The following is a 21,231-nucleotide window of genomic DNA, read 5'->3' as shown; positions in this document are numbered from 1 at the left end:
GGCAGCAATCATAGGTACTCCTTCTACAATAGCATTTTCGTAAAGCTACAAAAAATAGAGATACAATAGCAATATTTGAATGCTATTATTAAATTAAATGATGGTTCATATTTCGTGCCATGATAGGTCATTCTAAAATTTTTTTTTTAAAAAACTAAATTAAAATAATTAAAATTAAACCCAATTTTTTTTATATTAAAAATAAAATAAAATTTAATGATAAATAAATTTCGGTTTACAAAACTAAACCAGAAAAAATAAAAATAAAGTAAACCACAAAGGTTTATCCAATTCGGTTTACACTAAACCGGAAAACCCTAAACAAAAAAAAACACTAAACCTAAAAAAAAAAAAAAAACTCCAGCCGCCCTGTGTGCCTCCTCAACCAGTGCGCCTGGCCTTCTCTATCCTTGACCGGAGATGCCGTCATCTCTGCTTCCGGCCTCAGGGTCTCCCCCACTACAGCTTCCGTGCGCCTCCTTCGACGCAGCTTCCGAGGATTCACCATGTGGACGTCGTCTTCCCCATGAAGCCTCCTCTTCTCCAGCTTCTTCCAGATCTACTGGAACTCCGTCTTCCGCCGCACCACCACTTCCACCTCGCCTTTCCTCCTCCAACCGTAGAACACAAAAAATAAGTTCAGAACAGAGTGATAGATGGACGGAGAGAGAGATAGAGAGAGAGAGAGAGAGAGAGAGAGAGAGAGAGAGAGAGAGAGAGAGAGAGAGAGAGAGAGAGAGAGAGAGAGAGAGAGAGAGAGAGAGAGAGAGAGAGAGAGAGAGTTCAAACCAAGTGGCGGTGGTGGGACGGCCAGCGTGCCTCATATGTCTCGAATCAGACTCGAACTCAAGGCGGTGAAAAGAGTACGGCGAGCAGTGAAGAAAGTGGTGAGCAGAAGATGGAGAAGATGATGAAGAACAGAGGAGAACAAATATGGAGAAGATGGACTTTGAAAGAGAAAAGAACAGAAGATGGAGAGATGAGAGATCCGTAGATCTGAAGAGAGAAGGAGAAAGAAGAAAGAAAACAAAAAAAAATCTTGTCCATTGATTGAAACTCAATCTAACGGCTGGAATGGTGATCCATGTGAAAAGTGTATTGGCCAATAGATTTTTTTTTTCTTTTATGTTTACTTTTTGCTGCTATATCATTCGATGCTTAAGATTAATTTTAAAAACAGATTTTTAGTTTAGAGTTTAAGAGATTATTGGTGTTTGAAGTTTAAGTAAGTGTTAATATAAAGTTTGGGTTCAATGTTAGTTAAAGGATGTATATCTAAGTTTGAAGTTTGGAGTTTGAAAAATATGACTTGGTTTATAAATTTTAAAAGTTAAATAATTGGAAGTATAAGATAAAGTTAAATAGTTTAGGAGTTTAGAATATAAGGTTTGGGGTTTAGAGTTTAAAGGATATAGAGTTATATTTAAGATTAAGAGTATGAGAAATAAGATTTGATTTACAAAGTTAAATCTATATAATAAAAGTATAAATGTTTTAGAGTTTAGAATATATATAGTTTAGATTTGGATTTTTGAGTTAAAAAATTCAAAGGGTTTTGAAAATTAAGAAAGGGTATATGAAATGCAGTTTGATGTGAGGTATAAGGTTTAGGTTTGAAATTTTGGGTTAAAATTTGAATAATATCAGATTAAAATATTATATTGAAGATTTGTGGTTCAATTTTTAAAATCAAAATTTAGATTTGAAGTTTATCTCTAGTGGATGTATAGTTTATGTTTGAAATTAGAGTTTAGAGTATAAAGTTTGATCGAAGATTTAGTTTTTTCTGGAAGTTATATTTGAGATTGAGAATGTTGGAGACGGATTTAACATCCCTCCACAAGGCCCATCGAACAACGGCATTCGGTCCATCGGCATTAGAGGCTCGTTTTGAGATTGGCTCAATCTGTCAGCCCGATCGATCAACCCGGACGACCGATCGATCGGTTAGACTTACTTTGGCCCAATACGCCATCGTTTAGCTCCGAAGCCCATCAAGCAAGAATTCAGGCCCAAAGGTTCTAGGGCGAACAAGTCCTAGGGCGAACGAAGGGCAGAGGAACGAGGGCTATAAAAGGAGGTCGAAGGGGAAAGAGAAAAGGATCCGAAATACACTTTAGAGCACTGACGGCAAGATTAGGGTTTACCAACCAATCGATCTACCTTGTGTTCTTGCCGGCGCTTTCAACAAAGCTCCGACCTTTTCTTCTTTTCGTTTCACCTCTTTGTAGTCCGTTCAATCTCGTTTACTAAACAATAAAACGTCTTCGTAAGACCCACAAAACCGAATCCTCTTTACTTTCAGTCGATCAACAAACTCGGATTCAACAGTTGGCGCCCACCGTGGGGCCTTACAAAGTAACGTTTGCAAGGTTAGTATGAGCTCTGAAAACACACCCATGGCGTTAGAAGGGGGAGCCGCCGCCGATACGCCGGTCGCCGCAACACCGTCCGTTCCTGAGATGCTGCAAGCCATCATGGCACGCTTCGTTCAACAAGAGGAAACAAACAAAGCTACGAACGAACGTCTAGCTACACTCGCGAACCCTAACCCTAGATGGCGAAAATAATGAAGCAGAAACCGCCACACGACGGTTGTTCGCCACCGCGAACCCTAACCCTAACCCTAATCCCGACGAACCAACCGACGACGCACTTCTGACGCACGTCGACACAACACAACCGACCGACGGCTCCGACTCTCTTATAAGCCGTCAGATCGCCGACTTGCAACTCTCCTTACGGGATATCCACTCCAAGATCCACCACGTCAAGACGTCGGCTCCAGAGATCGAACGCGTTCTCGCCTCCACCCAGCGGAACCCTTTCACCAAGCGAATAACAAACGTCAAAATCAAGAAGGCGGAAAAGCTTCGCATCCCCCCGTACACCGGTGTCACAGATCCCACCGATCACATGACAGCTTTTAACATAGCTATGGGTCGGAACCATTTCTCTGACGAAGAGAGAGACGCTGGTCTCTGCCAACTTTTTGTCGAGAGTCTTTCCGGACCAGCCCTCAGCTGGTTCTCTCACCTGAAGGAGCATTCGATCGACAATTTTCACGATATATCCGCGTCTTTCCTCAAGAACTATATCATGTGGACGCGTCAAGGCACATCGATGGCTAATTTGTGGAAACTATCTCAATCGTCAACCGACAGCCTCAAGGACTTCATGGAGAAGTTCAAAGAAGTACTGTCCAAGGTTCCCGTACCGGATCAAACAGCCGTTAAAGCCCTAACCAACTCCCTATGGATCAACTCCAAGTTCAGGGACTACCTCTACGAGCATCCGGATATCACCATTGAAGACGCCTTGCACAACTCAAAAAACTTCATCAGGCTAGAGGAAGACAAACGAGCTTTCAACGCCAAGCAGCAAGCTCTGAAGCAAGCAGCAGCCAAGACGATGGATGTCCACGAGCCGCGTCAGCACGCACCCTACAACAAAAATGACAGGAGAAAAGGGATCATTTATGCAGTCGGAGAGAGCGACCAATCGGGCACAGCAGCCGCCGTACGGGAGCCGGGATGGAACGTCTGGGAGCGTGACACCGAAAACAAAACGCAACAACCTCGAAGTTCCTCCTCCGCTAATCCGAAGAGCTCCTCCGTCAGAGATTTGATCATGAAATGAAAGGCCATGATACTAAGGAATGCAGGCATCTCTATGAGGCCTGGCTTGCATCTACTAGCGATAGTCGCGCGAAAGCCGATCTCCCCAAGCAGAAGACAGCAAAAAACAACAAGAGCTGGAGTAAAAGCAGGGACAAAAAGAAAAAGTCCCAAGGAAAGAAGACAGAGGATTCTTCCCCGAACGATGACGCCGACGAATCGCAACAAGACGATGACTCCACTTTCGACGAAGATAAACCGAAGTCTCGCCGGAAGATCTTCACGATCCGACCGACGCCGTCCCCAACTCCTTCTACGACGGAAATACCGAAACCAGACCTGCGACATTCGCTCACTCCGAGAACGGTCCAACCGATCGACAGCCTCACTTCTATCGATAGTACTCATGTGGAAATCGCCGCTGAGGAAAAGAGAGGTGACAATTCGGCGAGAACGCTCAATGCATCTGACGCTCGGCACGTGCTGAATTCCAAGCGAAAGGAACCCCTTTATCGTCCAGACGAACTAAAGAGGTCGAGCGGTCAGTTCCACGAGGGAGAGACGATCGATCTCCGCGCCAAGCTTAACTCGAAGTTCTCAGACCTTCGCGAAAAACTCAAGCGGAGCAAGACCGATCGTTCCACAGCCGAACCAGAGCCAGTCATCTCGTATCAACACAAGCCTCACGATTTGCGTATTCGACTCAATTCTCTCCGGGCCGAACGAACGGCGAAACCATCGACGAAGCTTCAAGAGCAATCGCATCGATTGAACGTTATCATAGGAGGATCTCCTCCTTGCAATGATTCCGTCCGATCGGTGAAAGAATTCCGCCGAAAGGCAGTCACCGCAAAATGCTGGCCCACCACCCCAGAGACTAGCCCCAAAATCACTTTTTCGGCCGAAGATACCGTGGGCGTCCACATGCCTCATAATGATTCACTCCTCATCGACATCGGTATCTCATTTTCAAGAGCAAACTCGTCAAAATGGGGGTGAGCCTCGACGACATGAAGCCTTCAGCGCGAACACTAACGGGATTTAACGGATCGTCCGAGACCATGCTTGGAACGTTACGCATGCGCGTCTACGCCGAAGGTGTCGCAAGAAATGTCAAGTTCTCTGTCATTGATGTACGCGCTTCTTATAACGCTATCCTTGGCACGCCCTGGCTCCATTCCATGAAAGCCATTCCTTCTACTTATCACCAGTGCGTCAAATTTCCCGGCAACGACGGGCGAATTATTACTCTTTGTGGCGAACAAGCAGCGGCTCGCGACCTTCTCGTCGCCGAAGTGAAACATCAGAAGGCAACTTCTCACGTTAACACAGTCGCAAAACCAATCTAGAAGATTTATCCCTTGAAGGACGAAATTCTCGAGATTGTCATCGACGACACTGATCGAGCCAAAACCGTCCATATTGGAGCTTACCTTCCCGACGAGATGAAAGACAAGCTCATCTCGTTTCTCAAAGATAACGTCTCCACCTTTGCTTGGTCAACAGCGGACATGAAAGAGATCGATCCTAACATTACGACGCACGAGCTCAACGTCGATCCCACTTTCAAGCCGATTCGTCAGAAGCGACGCAAACTCGGACCCGACCGATCGAAAGCCGTTAACGAAGAAGTCGAGTGATTGTTAGGCGCAGGGTCGATTGCCGAAGTGAAGTACCCCGAGTGGTTGGCAAATCCAGTCGTCGTCAAGAAGAAGAACGGCAAATGGAGGGTCTGCGTCGACTTCACCGACCTGAACAAAGCCTGTATGAAAGACAGCTTCCCTCTCCCTCACATCGATCGCCTCGTCGAATCAACATCTGGAAACGAGTTGTTGACATTTATGGATGCTTTCTCTGGTTACAACCAGATAATGATGCATCCGGATGATCGAGAGAAGACGGCCTTCATCACTGACCGCGGCATCTATTGCTACAAGGTAATGCCTTTTGGTCTCAAGAATGCCGGTGCGACATATCAGCGTCTTGTCAACAGGATGTTTGCTGAGCGATTGGGAGTCACGATGGAGGTCTACATTGATGATATATTGGTCAAATCGCAGAAGGCAGTCGATCACATCGATCACCTTAAAGACTGTTTTCTCATCTTAAACGAGTACGGTATGAAACTCAACCCAGCGAAGTGCACCTTCGGAGTCACATCGGGAGAATTTCTCGTCTACATAGTCACTCAAAGGGGGATCGAAGCAAAACCCAAAGCAGATATCCGCCATCCTCGATCTCCCCAGCCCCAAGAATAGCCGCGAAGTGCAACGGTTGACCGGTCGCATCACAGCACTCAATCGGTTTATCTCCTGATCAACTGATAAGTGCCTTCCTTTTTACAACCTGCTGCGCGGCAACAAAAAATTCATTTGGGACGAGCGTTGTGAGAAAGCATTCGATCAGCTCAAACGCTATCTCACAACACCACCGGTGCTAGCAAAGCCAGATAAAGGTGACACGCTATACCTTTACATCGCAATGTCCAACGCGGCCGTCAGTAGCGTACTCGTCAAAGAAGATCGGGGAGAGCAGCGACCGATATTTTATATCAGCCAGCGCATGACCGACGCAGAAACACGTTACTCGACGCTCGAAAAAATGGCATTCGCAGTCAGAAATTCAGCACGCAAGCTGAGGCCATACTTCCAATCTCATTCGATCGTCGTCCTCACCAACTTACCGCTGCGAACCATCATGCAGAATATCTGCAAAGTCAGGAAACCAAAAAGAATCAGCATGAAAACAATCGAAACCGTCGTTCAGTTTAGTTCATCTACCAAGACGTTGGTTCCACAAAACCCGAAAGTCTTTCCCAGGAGGTTCCTCAAAGGCCGCTTCGTCGGCCTTAACATAAAAATAAGAACGATGCCACTGTTTGGATCCTGATGGATGACCAGTTAAGACGTTAACCAAAGCCCGCATCTGAACCGCGAAAAATCCATTCGGTCTAGGTTGCGTCTGTGTTAACTCTTCATAAGCCTGAACAGACATCGAAATATCTACCTCTATTGCAACTGCGATTCTGACCGCACCGATCATCAGCTAGGTCAAAGCAATGTCACGCCGGGCGCAGTAGGCAGTAATCAAACGGGGAATGGGAAGCCACAGTTGGGATTCTCTACCAAAGAGAGATTCATAAACACAGTAGTACCCAATCGGCGGCGTCCATGGTCGTTGGTCAGGCCTTGGAACGACGAAGATTACATCTTGCGCTTTTAACATCTTCAGCAAAGAACGAACGCTCTCCCGAGTGGACATAGTCGGGATGACATCTCTCCAATCATGTCCCTTGATGACAGACGGACGACAAAGTTCTGGGGGAATGTCTGGCAACTGTTCGATCGATCCATCGCTGCAGTAACGAAAGGGGATCGATCGATCGGTCCGATTCACGGACACGAATCGATCGATGGTGTTACCCGTCGCGATCGATTTCTTCCTAGGCGCAACTCCCTGCCCATCATTCCCCCCCACGACGACTGATCTCTTCTCCCCCCAACGCTCCGTCAACGGCGCGAGAACGATCTGACGCCGAGAATTTCTTTCGATCGGACGCCATTCACCTCGCCGGAAAACACTTACGGCGGCGGCAGGTCGGAGAAACGGCCGGAATAAAAAAAAGAGAGAAGGAGCGAGAGAGGAGGAGAGAGAAGAGAGAGAAAATACCTTAAACACTGAAGAAGAATGGAAGGATGGAAGAGTCTTCACCTATTTATAGAAAAAATCACGAAACCCGAGGTTAATGCATTCATTAACCCTATCGGGCTTATGGGCCTGTCGCATCATTCGCAGAGGCGTACGCTTCCCGATGTAAACCGGCCCGGTTTAATTCAATTGTCTTGGAAAAATGAACCGGTTAACTCCAACCGGGCACCGATCGATCAACATATCAAGGGAAGAGAACTCCGTTGGAAGGATGTGTTGTGCACCGATCGCCCAATTTAAAGTCTCTGTATACCGATCGATCATTCATCAACACCGAATCATTCATTGCGATTGATCACCCTCAGTAGAGACAGATCTTTCAATAAGAAACTGAGGTCAACCGATCGCAGGGGGGGGGGGACGAACGCAATACTGTGCACCTTGCATAAATGATCGATCGACAATGGAACTGTTATATCGATCGGGCGCCCAAATGGCACATTCAGTGTAATATCACACATAACGAACGGTAAGGCACTGACCGAACGATCGATCAATTGCATAACGAAACATTCTGCCGTGCGATCGATTGATCAGTCACCAGGCATGACAGTCAGACCGATTACCAAACCTAAGAAATAGGACGCGCTCTCACACGATAAATGCTGCAACACCGATCCCGTTATTCTCAGAACCATGATCTTACTACCCACCGCGAAACACTTGCAATCTCTCGCCAATGGAGTGGGGGGGGGGGCTTACTGTTGGAGACGGATTTAACATCCCTCCACAAGGCCCATCGAACAACGGCATTCGGTCCATCGGCATTAGAGGCTCGTTTTGAGATTGGCTCAATCGGTCAGCCCGATCGATCAACCCGGACGACCGATCGATCGGTTAGACTTACTTTGGCCCAATACGCCATCGTTTAGCTCCGAAGCCCATCAAGCACGAATTCAGGCCCAAAGGTTCTAGGGCGAACAAGTCCTAGGGCGAACGAAGGGCAGAGGAACGAGGGCTATAAAAGGAGGTCGAAGGGGAAAGAGAAAAGGATCCGAAATACACTTTAGAGCATTGACGGCAAAATTAGGGTTTACCAACCAATCGATCTACCTTGTGTTCTTGCCGGCGCTTTCAACAAAGCTCCGGCCTTTTCTTCTTTTCGTTTCACCTCTTTGTAGTCCGTTCAATCTCGTTTACTAATCAATAAAACGTCTTCGTAAGACCCACAAAACCGAATCCTCTTTACTTTCAGTCGATCAATAAACTCGGATTCAACAGAGAATATTAAATTTTGAGTTTAAATTTAAGAATTGAGATTACAATATGATTATTAGAGTTTTAAAGTTTATATTTAGAGTTTAGGGTTTGAAAATAGGTTTAGGGTTTCAACTTGTCCACTTCATTTCAGGTATAATTTTGTGTATGATTAAAGATTAAAGATTTGTGTTTAGAAAACTATAGTTTAAGATTAAAAAGATTAAATTTTAGTTTAATTTTTAAGATTTGAAATTATAATATGAAACTATTAGAGTTTTAAATATTATTTTTAGAATTTAGGGTTTAAAATCATGTTTAGGGTTTCAAATAGCTTTTCTTAACGTTAGAAAAATGCTATTATATGTTTTTGACAGCATTATTAAAGCGGTTTAAATAATGTCTTTGGCGCTTAAATTTACTTTCATATTAAATATTGGTGGAATCATTGATTTTATTTTCCCGCTCACTTAATTTTTAAAATAACATTAATTAAGTGCTATTTTAAGTTTCACTGTATCATAGCGCTTATCTAATGCTATTTTATATTACGGAAATTTTTGAATCATCTACGATAACAGTTCAGTAAAACGAACTATAACAATCTGCTATCAATGTAGACTTTTTTGTAGTGTGAGTGTCTAGTAATGGGTGTGGCATTTGCAGATAAACATCTTCGTGATTCTATATGAAGGTAATGAGGAGGAAACTTGCTGCAGAGATGTACGATGAAACAAGGCAGATTTTTGAAGCTATGCGTCAGATACCATACAGTATGTGTTGATATCATAAACCAAAGTTGGCAATCCTTGCGGTTTTCTGTTTTCAAGTTCTTTTTTTTTTACATGTTTTCAAGTTCTTGTGAATTGTTGCAAACGCTCTCGCGTCAATTTGTTGTATCTTTATTAGAAAATAAAGGGATTCAAAAATAAATGATTGTGCGCTCACACGTAAATAACAATAGAGAGTAAATATTATTATTTTATTTCTAATTCACATGGACCCTTGGGCTTATCCTTTTTTTCCGACCTGCCATTAGTGGCAAGCTCTGCGAGTACAGGCAAGCCATTCCCAGGACAGGCAAGCCCTGCTTCTTTCAACCGTTTCTTCTCCCTTCTCAACTCTTTCGTCCTCTTCACTTCAGCGTCTTCCTCTTCACTCTACCAGGGAAACACCTGCTTTGGACTTTATGTCATAGAGGTAATCTTGCTGGATCTATGTTCCTGTGTAATTTGTTTGGTTATAAAATTGTGTTTGGTTTCTGCGTAGTTAGTTTGATAAAACCTTCGCCTTTTTCGAAATTTCTGCTTTACCAAGCCCTGCCAGTATAGACAAGCCATTCCCAGGACACGCAAGCCTTGCGCCACTAAGTGGGTCTCTGTTTCTGTGTAATTTGTTTGGTTGGGGTTTCTGTGTAATTTGTCTGATAAAACCTTGGGTATCCTTTTTCAAAAATTTTGCTTTACGAAGCTCTGCCATGAACCGCAAGCCTTGCTTACCTGTTTTTCTTTCAACAGGTACTTCTCCCTCGTCTGATATTGCCAACAAGTGAATACTATGGAGTTCCCTCGAAGTTTGTTTTCTGACGAAATGAGGCCAGATCCTTCGAATTCTATAAATTACAGCTCTACTTTCAAGACCGTGAAAGCAGTAAAAGATGTAGTTAGTACTGACGTGTCGGAGTATGTTGAGAACTCTCCACTAGGGGTAATTATCAAGTACGTGAATCTGAAGTTCGCATAGACCTCAATATTGGTTCATTACATTCTGTCTAGGCAACTCCATTGCAAAAAACGACATGAGCTTTGGTTTTTGATAGAAGAACAGCCTGCCCTTTTCTCGCTATTTGAGTTTGAAGATATCACAGGTTTAAACTGTGATCCAATACCTGATGCAATGGTAGTGGAAGATGTTGAGGAAAGTAATCATTTTTGGGCGCTGTTCAAACTGAGACGCCCCCGTTCAACCCCAAGCGCTGAGGACATACTTGAACCATGTCGATCTCCTGATGTTTGCAGATCCTGGTCCATGGAAGACCAGATTAGGCTGTGTTATTTGGCCATCTTGACAGGCGGTTTACTTGCCCTTGATCGAAGAGAAGCTATCCCTCCTGCTAAAGCGAAGCTGCTTATGGATTTGGAGACTTTCGAGCAGTATCCCTGGGGAAGAGTGGCTTTTGTTGAACTTGTCCATCAGATTAAGACCGCAACAAAAAGTGGTAAGATTAAGAATTCCAGTTATGTCTACAAGGGGTTCGTGCAAGTAATTCAGGTATGGGCGTACGCTTATATACCCTGTGTTGGAGAAGCAATTGGTCGTCCTATCAGTTCACATGGTATATTGTTACTGAGGTTCAAAGGCAAGAGTGGAAAGCTCTCCTTGAATGATACATTTAATAAAGCGAAGGTATGTTAACATCAAATGGATTTATTAAAACTTTGTATTTTACTCTCTTGACAACCACATTGTGTAATTTGTTGTATAGGTAACTTGTATGTGCACGCGAAGCTTGAATGAAGTTTATCCGGTTTGGGAACAACAAGATGAGGATCCTGAGATTGACAATCTTTTGGAGTTCCTTCGCCAACACAAATCCTTGAGTACCATTACTTGGCAAGCCTTGCCGGTTTACCCATTCACACCGGTTAAATGTAACAAGCGTGTTGCAAGCCAAATGAAATCGAAGAAATCAAAGAAGGTGGCAAGCAGCAAGCAAGAGAACACAGCAGATGGAGGTGAAATATCCTCTGATATTGCAGAAAATAAAGACTAAGTAGAAAGCGATGATGAAGGACGAGAATACATTATACAACGGAGACAGACCCCAAGACATGACTTTCAAAAGTTGCCCACGAATTACAGTATTCAGCAGTTGTCTAGAAGAGTAGGGGCAATCGAAAGTTGCTATCGACCGCTCTTCGCAATGCTTCAATCTGTGGGTGGTTTTACCTTAGATAATCTAGAATCTCGAATCGCTCAGCTGGAAGAATTTCATCAAGTCAAAACACTCGCACACGATCGGTTTTCTAACACAAAGCTGCCAGCAAAACCAGCAGTATGTCATTCGTTCCAGTAATCACTGGCAAAGCAACAATATGTGATTATTGGAGTTTGCCTTTGATTATTGTTGTTTTCTGTCATAGATATTAGAAGACAGCATAGGAGAGCCTTCAGTACAAGGAATTGGTGGACCCCAGGACCCGGGTAAAGAAGAAGAGAAACAAGCATACAAACCAGTCGAGGAAGTTCACCCAGACGAGAAGCCAGGAGCAGACATAGACGAGGAACTGGCATTTGAGGGAGAAGGAATAGAGAATGCAGGAGAAGACATAACAGATGGAATCTTCCAGAATATAAATCAATCTTACTCCCCGGAGGAAGCTGAGCCTTCAAAGAAACATGATCAACGCTTGTTAACTCCAAAGGTTGAAGCGACTTCAGAGTCCAAAAAGGAACCAGATTATGAAAAATGCCTATTTCAGTATCGTCAGAGTCACTCAAATTATTAACTTACCCACAAACAGTAAAGGAAGTTCTCACAGACGATAATGCAGGAACTTGCATAGACGAGGAACTGGCATTTGAGGCCGAAGGAATAGATAATGCAGGAGAAGACATGTTAGATAGAACCTTGCAGGATATACATCAATGATTATCTTACTCCCTGGAGGAAGCTAAGCCTTTAAAGAAACAAGATCAACGCTTGTTAACTCCAAAGGTTGAAGCGACTTCAGAGTCCAAAAAGGAACCAGATTATGAAAAAGACCTATTTCAGTATCGTCAAAGTCATTCAAACATATCCTTGGACGGGAATTGAGAAAGCAGACAAATTTGAAACCACTTCATCTGCCTCGGTCACCATTATCTCGCCTTCTGAAGTCTTGGCGCGTCAAGTGAATGAGAGAAAAAAAGCAACGTTTGCAGTATCAGGCAAAAAATCCCCCTCATAGGTTTCAAAATAATAGGATCCCTATCTTGTCGCAGAACCTCAGAAGCCCATTTTTACTTGATACCCAAGTTAAGGGGGTATTAAACAGATATACGAAGAAGAGTTACACGTTAATGGAATGGGAGGACGTAGTATATGGTCCACCTGCAGATTCAGATCGTACAAAGCTAGTCAATTTTATGTGTAAGAGGTAAGTATGAAGCCTCTATTTCAGATGTTCATATAGCACGCGAACTTTAATTCTCATTTTCACTTGCAGTGATTCCATTTATCCAATTGGCTCGGAAATAAGTGCCAGTAAGTTCTTCGAGGTATTCATGCAGCCGAGGGAGTGGTTGACAGACGATGTAAGAGATCTTACATTTGACACATACCTAGGTCTTTTTTTTGTTACTCATATATTTTCATTCCTTTCGTAGCACATGGACGCAGCTTTGCACTTGTATAGATTAAGATTTCATCAACAGCCTAGTATGTTCCCATCTCAAAGGATTGCTATTTTGGACGTAGCATTCCAGATGGTGTGGGTACATAACTACGATATCTGGAAAGAAAATGAATTTCTCCCTGGTGGGAGCTTTCACTACTACTACGGATTTGCTCCAGAATATTGTCAAACAAACATGTGGTGGGGGAAGATGTGGATACGCTCTTCTCCTGTCTTAATGTGTTTGATAACACTCATTGGGTAGCCATGGTAATTTCCATTCCAAATCGAACTATCAAACTCTATGATAGTGGGAAGCGTACGAAAGGAGATGCTGCGATAAAGAAAGAGGCGGAGCCGTTTGCCTACATGATTCCCTACGCGTTATGGTTTTACGCAAAAGAAGAAAACAAGCAATCAATGGATCGTACTATATTTAAAATCAATGGGGATTGTGGAGTTTTTGCTCTAAAATACCTTGAGTGTCTAATGTTGGGTGTTGATTTAGATGCGGATCATCTTACGGATGACAATATGGCCGTAGTGAGGATGAAACTCGCTGTGGAGATGTATTTAGCAACAACAAAAGCAGTCTACAATATGTGGGATACCTCATTTCTAACAGATGTCATTGATGGTCGTCTTAACTAGACAATCCGTGCAACTTATTTTGTGAAGGTATACTGACAAGGAAACACATGTTTATCAGTTCTTTTTTGCTGTTTTTTTTTGTCTAAAGAACCTTCTTTAGTATTTCGTTGCCAGTTTACATCTTGGGATTAGGCCTGTGATTACGGTCCCCTTGCTTTCAATGGGTGGCAGATAGTTATCTAGAATTTCTTAGGTGTACCAAGTAGTTACACAGAGCAACGCAACAGCCTGTAATCGGCAGGGGAACAATCATCTTAAACTTGGCCAAGCGCTGCTATACACTTACCGCCAGCCTGCTATAACCTTGCGAACATAATATTGCCTTGCAGATAGTTACCTAGAATTTCTTAGGTGTACCTAGTTATACAGAGCAACGCAACAGCCTGTAATTGGCAGGGGAATAATCACCTTATTGGCATGCCCATAAGAAAATTAGTGATAAAAAAATTTCATCAAATCGGTAGAGAAGATAACCTTTTTTATTGATTGAATCATAAAAATTTTTAATTACAAGTTAGAATTTATATGCATTTTAATAGGACTAGTTACTTAAGAATTTCTTAGGTGTACCAAGTAGTTACGCAGAGCAACGCAACAGCCTGTAATCGGCAGGGGAACAATCACCTTAAACTTGGCCAAGCGTTGATATACACTTGCTGTCGGCCTTCTATAACCTTGCGAACATAATATTGCCTTGCAGATAGTTACCTAGAATTTCTTAGGTGTACCTAGTTAAACAGAGCCACGCAACAGCCTGTAATCAGCAGGGGAACAATCACCTTAAACTTGGCCAAGCGCTGCTATACACTTGCCGTTGGCCTGCTATAACCTTGCGAACATAATATTGCCTTGCAGATAATTACCTAGAATTTCTTAGGTGTACCTAGTTATACAGAGCAACGCAACAGCCTGTAATTGGCAAGGGAATAATCACCTTATTGGCATGCCCACAGCCTGCCCTTTCCTTGCGAGCTTAATATTGCCTTGCCAGTGTTTCCTTTTTTTTTAGACCTGCCAGTGAGAATAGGGATCCAAAGAACCTTCTAAAATCTTACCAAATATTTTAGATAAAAATTATAATTATATTCACACTAGAAGTGTATTTCTTTCAAAAACTAGTATATTTTGATTATAAATATTAAATATAAAAGTTAGAGGAACATCATGTAAATTAAATGTATGCCTCTATTATAGAGGAACATCTGGTATATTATTTCATATAGAGTAAAAAATAGCTATGGTTGGAGATGCTCTTAGAATTTCGTAGGGGTACCTAGTTATACACCTTGCTTTCGGTGGGAGTAATCCTTGTGGAACCCATTTATCACCTTTTTATAGAAAATTAGTGAAAAAAATTTCATCAAATCGGTAGAGAAGATAACCATTTTTATTGATTGAATCATAAACATTTTAAATTACAAGTTAGAATTTATATGCATTTTAATAGGACCAGTTACTTAAGAATTTCTTAGGTGTACCAAGTAGTTACACAGAGCAACGCAACAGCCTATAATCGGCAGGGGAACAATCACATTAAACTTGGCCAAGCGCTGCTATACACTTGACGTCGGCCTGCTATAACCTTGCGAACATAATATTGCCTTACAGATAGTTACCTAGCATTTCTTAGGTGTACCTAGTTATACAGAGCAACGCAACAGCCTGTAATTGGCATGGGAATAATCACCTTATTTGCATGCCCACAGCCTGCCCTTTCCTTGCGAGCTTAATATTGCCTTGCCAGTGTTTCCTTTTTTTTTTAAACCTGCTTGTGAGAATAGGGATCTAAAGAACCTTCTAAAACCTTACAAAATATTTTAGATAAAAACTATAATTATATTCACACTTAGAGTAAAAAATGACTATGGTTTGAGATGCTCTTAGAATTTCGTAGGTGTACCTAGTTATACACCTTGGGCTTGGGCCTGTGGTTGCGGTCCCCTTGCTTTCGGTGGGTGTAATCCTTGTGGAACCCATTTATCACTTTTTTATAGAAAATTAGTGATTAAAAAATTTCATCAAATCGGTAGAGAAGATAACTTTTTTTATTGATTGAATCATAAACATTTTAAATTATAAATTAGAATTTATATGCATTTTAATAGGACCAGTTACTTAAGAATTTCTTAGGTGTACCAAGTAGTTACACAGAGCAATGCAACAGCCTGTAATCGGCAGAGGAACAATCACCTTAAACTTGGCCAAGCGCTGCTATACACTTGCTGTCGGCCTGCTATAACCTTGCGAAAATAATATTGCCTTGCAGATAGTTACCTAGAATTTCTCAGGTGTACCTAGTTATACAGAGTAACGCAACAGCCTGTAATTGGCAGGAGAATAATCACCTTATTGGCATGCCCACAGCCTGCCCTTTCCTTGCGAGCTTAATATTTCCTTGCCAGTGTTTCATTTTTTTTTTAGACCTGTCACTGAGAATAGGGATCTAAAGAACTTTCTAAAAGCGGACAAAATATTTTAGATAAAAATTGTAATTATATTTCACACTAAAAGTGTATTTCTTTCAAAAACTAGTATATTTTGGTTATAAATATTAAAATAAAAAGTTAGAGGAACATCATGTAAATTAAATGTATGCCTCTATTATAGAGGAACATCTGGTATATTATTTCATATAGAGTAAAAAATAGCTATGGTTGGAGATGCTCTTAGAATTTCGTAGGTGTACCTAGTTATACACCTTGGGCTTGGGCCTGTAGTTGCGGTCCCCTTACTTTCAGTGAGTGTAATCCTTGTGGAACCCATTTATCACCTTTTTATAGAAAATTAGTGAAATTTTTTTCATCAAATCGGTAGAGAAGATAACCTTTTTTATTGATTGAATCATAAACATTTTAAATTACAAGTTAGAGTTTATATGCATTTTAATAGGACCAGTTACTTAAGAATTTCTTAGGTGTACAAAGTAGGTACACAGAGCAACGCAACAGCATGTAATCGGCAGGGGAACAATCACCTTAAACTTGGCCAAGCGCTGCTATACATTTGCCGTCGGCCTGCTATAACCTTGCGAACATAATATTGCTTTGCAGGTAGTTACCTAGAATTTTTAGGTGTACCTAGTTATACAGAGCAATGCAACAGCCTGTAATTGGCAGGGGAATAATCACCTTATTGGCATGCCCACAGTCTGCCTTTTCCTTGCGAGCTTAATATTGCCTTGCCAGTGTTTCCTTTTTTTTTTAGACCTGCCAGTAAGAATATGGATCTAAAGAACCTTCTAAAAGCTTACAAAATATTTTAGATAAAAATTATATTATATTCACACTAAAAGTGTATTTCTTTCAAAAACTAGTATATTTTGGTTTTAAATATAATAATAAAAAGTTAGAGGAACATCATGTAAATTAAATGTATGCCTCTATTATAGAGGAACATCTGGTATATTATTTCATATAGAGTAAAAAATAGCTATGGTTGGAGATGCTCTTAGAATTTCGTAGGTGTACCTAGTTATACACCTTGGGCTTGGGCCTGTGGTTGCGGTCCCCTTGCTTTCAGTGAGTGTAATCCTTGTGGAACCCATTTATCACCTTTTTATAGAAAATTAGTGAAACTTTTTTCATCAAATCGGTAGAGAAGATAACCTTTTTTTATTGATTGAATCATAAACATTTTAAATTACAAGTTAGAGTTTATATGCATTTTAATAGGACCAGTTACTTAAGAATTTATTAGGTGTACAAAGTAGGTACACAGAGCAACGCAACAGGCTGTAATCGGCAGGGGAACAATCACCTTAAACTTGGCCAAGCGCTGCTATACATTTGCCGTCGGCCTGCTATAACCTTGCGAACATAATATTGCCTTGCAGGTAGTTACCTAGAATTTCTTAGGTGTACCTAGTTATACAGAGCAATGCAACAGCCTGTAATTGGCAGGGGAATAATCACCTTATTGGCATGCCCACAGCCTGCCCTTTCCTTGCGAGCTTAATATTGCCTTGCCAGTGTTTCCTTTTTTTTTCTAGACCTGCCAGTGAGAATATGGATCTAAAGATCCTTCTAAAAGCTTACAAAATATTTTAGATAAAAATTATAATTATATTCACACTAAAAGTGTTTTTCTTTCAAAAACTAGTATATTTTGGTTATAAATATTAAAATAAAAAAGTTAGAGGAATATCATGTAAATTAAATGTATTCCTCTATTATAGAGGAACATCTGGTATATTATTTCATATAGAGTAAAAAATAGCTATGGTTGGAGATGCTCTTAGAATTTCGTAGGTGTACTTAGTTATACACCTTGGGCTTGGGCCAGTGGTTGCGGTCCCCTTGCTTTCGGTGGGTGTAATCCTTGTGGAACCCATTTATTACCTTTTTATAGAAAATTAGTGAAAAAAATTTCATCAAAACGGTAGAGAAGATAACCTTTTTTTATTGATTGAATCATAAACATTTTAAATTACAAGTTAGAGTTTATATGCATTTTAATAGGACCAGTTACTTAAGAATTTCTTAGGTGTACCAAGTAGTTACACAGAGCAACGCAACAGCCTGTAATCGGCAGGGGAACAATCACCTTAAACTTGGCCAAGCGCTGCTATACACTTGCCGTCGGCCTGGTATAACCATGCGAACATAATATTGCCTTGCAAATAGTTACCTAGAATTTCTTAGGTGTACCTAGTTATACAGAGCAACGTAACAGCCTGTAATTGGCAGGGGAATAATCACCTTATTGGCATGCCCACAGTCTGCCTTTTCCTTGCGAGCTTAATATTGCCTTGCCAGTGTTTCCTTTTTTTTTAGACCTGCTAGTAAGAATATGGATCTAAAGAACCTTCTAAAAGCTTACAAAACATTTTAGGTAAAAATTATATTATATTCACACTAAAAGTGTATTTCTTTCAAAAACTAGTATATTTTGGTTATAAATATAATAATAAAAAGTTAGAGGAACATCATGTAAATTAAATGTATGCCTTATTATAGAGGAACATCTGGTATATTATTTCATATAGAGTAAAAAATAGCTATGGTTGGAGATGCTCTTAGAATTTCGTAGGTGTACCTAGTTATACACCTTGGGCTTGGGCATGTGTTTGCGGTCCCCTTGCTTTCAGTGGGTGTAATCCTTGTGGAACCTATTTATCACCTTTTTATAAAAAATTAGTGAAAAAAATTTCATCAAATCTGTAGAGAAGATAACCTTTTTTATTGATTGAATCATAAACATTTTAAATTACAAGTTAGAGTTTTTATGCATTTTAATAGGACCAGTTACTTAAGAATTTCTTAGGTGTACCAAGTAGTTACACAGAGCAACGCAACAGCCTGTAATCGGCAGGAGAACAATCACCTTAAACTTGCCCAAGCGCTGCTATACACTTGCCGTCGGCCTGCTATAACCTTGCGAACATAATATTGCCTTGCAGATAGTTACCTAGAATTTCTTAGGTGTTCCTAGTTATACAGAGCAATGCGACAGCCTATAATTGGCAGAGGAATAATCACTTTATTGGCATGCCCACAGCCTGTCATTTCCTTGCCAGCTTAATATTGCCTTGCTAGTGTTTCTTTTTTTTTTAGACCTGCCAGTGAGAATATGGATCTAAAGAACCTTCTAAAAGCTTACAAAATATTTTAGATAAAAATTATAATTTTATTCACACTAAATGTGTTTTTCTTTCAAAAATTAGTATATTTTGGTTATAGATATTAAAATAAAAAGTTAGAGGAACATCATGTAAATTAAATGTATGCCTCTATTATAGAGGAACATCTCGTATATTATTTCATATAGAGTAAAAAATAACTATGGTTGGAGATGCTCTTAGAATTTCGTAGGTGTACCTAGTTATACACCTTGGGCTTGGTAAATTAAATGTATGCCCCTTGCTTTCAGTGGGTGTCATCCTTGTGGAACCCATTTATCACCTTTTTATAAAAAATTAGTGAAAAAAATTCCATCAAATCGGTAGAGAAGATAACTTTTTTTATTGATTGAATCATAAACATTTTAAATTACAAGTTAGAATTTATATGCATTTTAATAGGACCAGTTACTTAAGAATTTCTTAGGTGTACCAAGTAGTTACACAGAGCAACGCAACAGCCTGTAATCGGCAGGGGAACAATCACCTTAAACTTGGCCAAGCGCTGCTATACACTTGCCGTAGGCCTGCTATAACCTTGCGAATATAATATTCCCTTGCAGATAGTTACCTTGAATTTCATAGGTGTACCTAGTTATACAGAGCAACGCAACAGCCTGTAATTGGCAGGGGAATAATCACCTTAAACTTCGCCAAGCGCTGCTATACACTTGTCGTCGGCCTGCTATACCTTGCGAACATAATATTGCCTTGCAGATAGTTACCTAGAATTTCTTAGGTGTACCTAGTTACACAGAGCAACGCAACAACCTGTAATCGCAGGGGAACAATCACCTTAAACTTGGCCAAGCGCTGCTATACACTTGCCGTCGGCCTGCTATACCTTGCGAACATAATATTGCCTTGCAGATAGTTATCTAGAATTTCTTAGGTGTACCTAGTTATATTGCCTTGAACATAATATTGCCTGGCAGGGGAATAATCACCTTATTGGCATGCCCACAGCATGCCCTTCCCTACGAGCTTAATATTGCCTTGCCAGTGTTTCCTTTTTTTTTAGACCTGCCAGTGATAATAGGGATCTAAAGAACCTTCCAAAAGCTTACAAAATATTTTAGATAAAATTTATAATTATATTCATAATAATAGTGTATTTCTTTCAAAAACTAGTACTCCCTCTGTTTTTTAAAGATCCATGTTCTAGGAAAAAAAATTATTTTAAAAAGATCCATTTTTTACTTTTTAATGTATTATTTAATGAAAATCTGTTAACTTCAAGAAAATTAATTGTGTTTATTGAATTTTTATTGGTTAAAGATTATGGAAAATTGTTATTCACAAAAATCAATGCATTTTTAATTGATTTCTTAATATGTGTGAAAAGTCTAGAATATGTATCTTTAAAAAAGAGAGGAGTATATTTTACTTATAACTATTAAAATAAAAAGTTAAAAGAACATTAGGTAAAGTTAAAGGAACCTAGTTATTCACCATGGTCTTGGGCTTGTGGTTGCGGTCCCCTTGCTTTCAGTGAGTGTCATCCTTGTGGAACCCATTATTCACTTTTTTTCAAATCGGTAGAGAAGTCCACCTTTTTTATTGATTGTATCATAAACATTTTAAATTTCAAGCTAAAATGCACATTATATTTTTTATTTTAATAATTATATCGTTAACTTTTATTTTAATAATTATAACCAAAATATAATACTTTTGAAAGAAATACACCTCTAATAATGTGAATATAATTATAATTTTTATCTAAATATTTTATAAGTTTCTAGAATGTTCTTTAGATATCTAGTCTCATTGGCAGGTCTAAAAAAAAAAAGGAAACACTGGGAAGGCAATATTAAGTTAGCAAGGAAAGGGCAGGCTGTGGGCATGCCAATAAGGTGATTATTCCCCTGCCGATTACAGGCTGTTGCGTTGCTCTGTATAACTAGGTACACCTAAGAAATTCTAGGTAACTATCTGCCACCCACTGAAAGCAAAGGGACCGTAATCACAGGCCCAATCCCAAGATGTTAACCCCACATAATTCGACTTTTACAAACACATAATCATTCATTACGAAGAATAAAATATGAAATTGTAAAAATCG

General features: G+C 40.5%; 1 protein-coding gene and 1 long non-coding RNA gene across 3 annotated transcripts; one reads left to right on the top strand and one right to left on the bottom strand.

The window, feature by feature from the left end:
- Positions 1-168: 168 nt before the first annotated feature.
- LOC108829962 (uncharacterized) lies at positions 169-1,264 on the bottom strand. Of its 2 annotated transcripts, none has more exons than XR_001946102.2 (2): positions 790-1,264; positions 169-611 (listed from the first exon to the last, which is right to left on the bottom strand). It is a non-coding gene; the product is annotated as an uncharacterized LOC108829962 (long non-coding RNA). The 2 variants fall into 2 exon arrangements; XR_001946103.2 differs by having other exon boundaries at positions 169-603.
- Positions 1,265-10,112: 8,848 nt separating this feature from the next.
- Positions 10,113-13,549, top strand: LOC108829955 (uncharacterized). The gene is made up of 10 exons (XM_056994774.1): positions 10,113-10,240; positions 10,298-10,928; positions 11,008-11,257; positions 11,477-11,577; positions 11,666-11,947; positions 12,052-12,140; positions 12,560-12,661; positions 12,731-12,849; positions 13,164-13,325; positions 13,407-13,549. Exons 1-10 carry the CDS (start codon positions 10,113-10,115, stop codon positions 13,547-13,549), a joined length of 2,007 nt encoding a protein of 668 aa, XP_056850754.1.
- Positions 13,550-21,231: the final 7,682 nt, after the last annotated feature.

Source organism: Raphanus sativus, chromosome 9 (genome assembly GCF_000801105.2).
Source record: "Raphanus sativus cultivar WK10039 chromosome 9, ASM80110v3, whole genome shotgun sequence".
Classification (NCBI taxonomy): domain Eukaryota; kingdom Viridiplantae; phylum Streptophyta; class Magnoliopsida; order Brassicales; family Brassicaceae; genus Raphanus; species Raphanus sativus.
The sequence above is the reverse complement of the archived record's forward strand: the minus strand, read 5'-3'. Positions and strand labels throughout refer to the sequence as shown.

What these genes read in the sequence shown, in the direction of transcription:
- LOC108829955 (XM_056994774.1), top strand. Translation starts at nt 10,113, where the DNA reads ATGAGGCCAGATCCTTCGAATTCTATAAATTACAGCTCTACTTTCAAG. An exon ending in GATAATGCAGGAGAAGACAT is followed by an intron (nt 12,141 to 12,559) that starts GTTAGATAGAAC and finishes GGTATTAAACAG; the next exon opens with ATATACGAAGAAGAGTTACA. An exon ending in TACATTTGACACATACCTAG is followed by an intron (nt 12,850 to 13,163) that starts GTCTTTTTTTTG and finishes CTCATTGGGTAG; the next exon opens with CCATGGTAATTTCCATTCCA.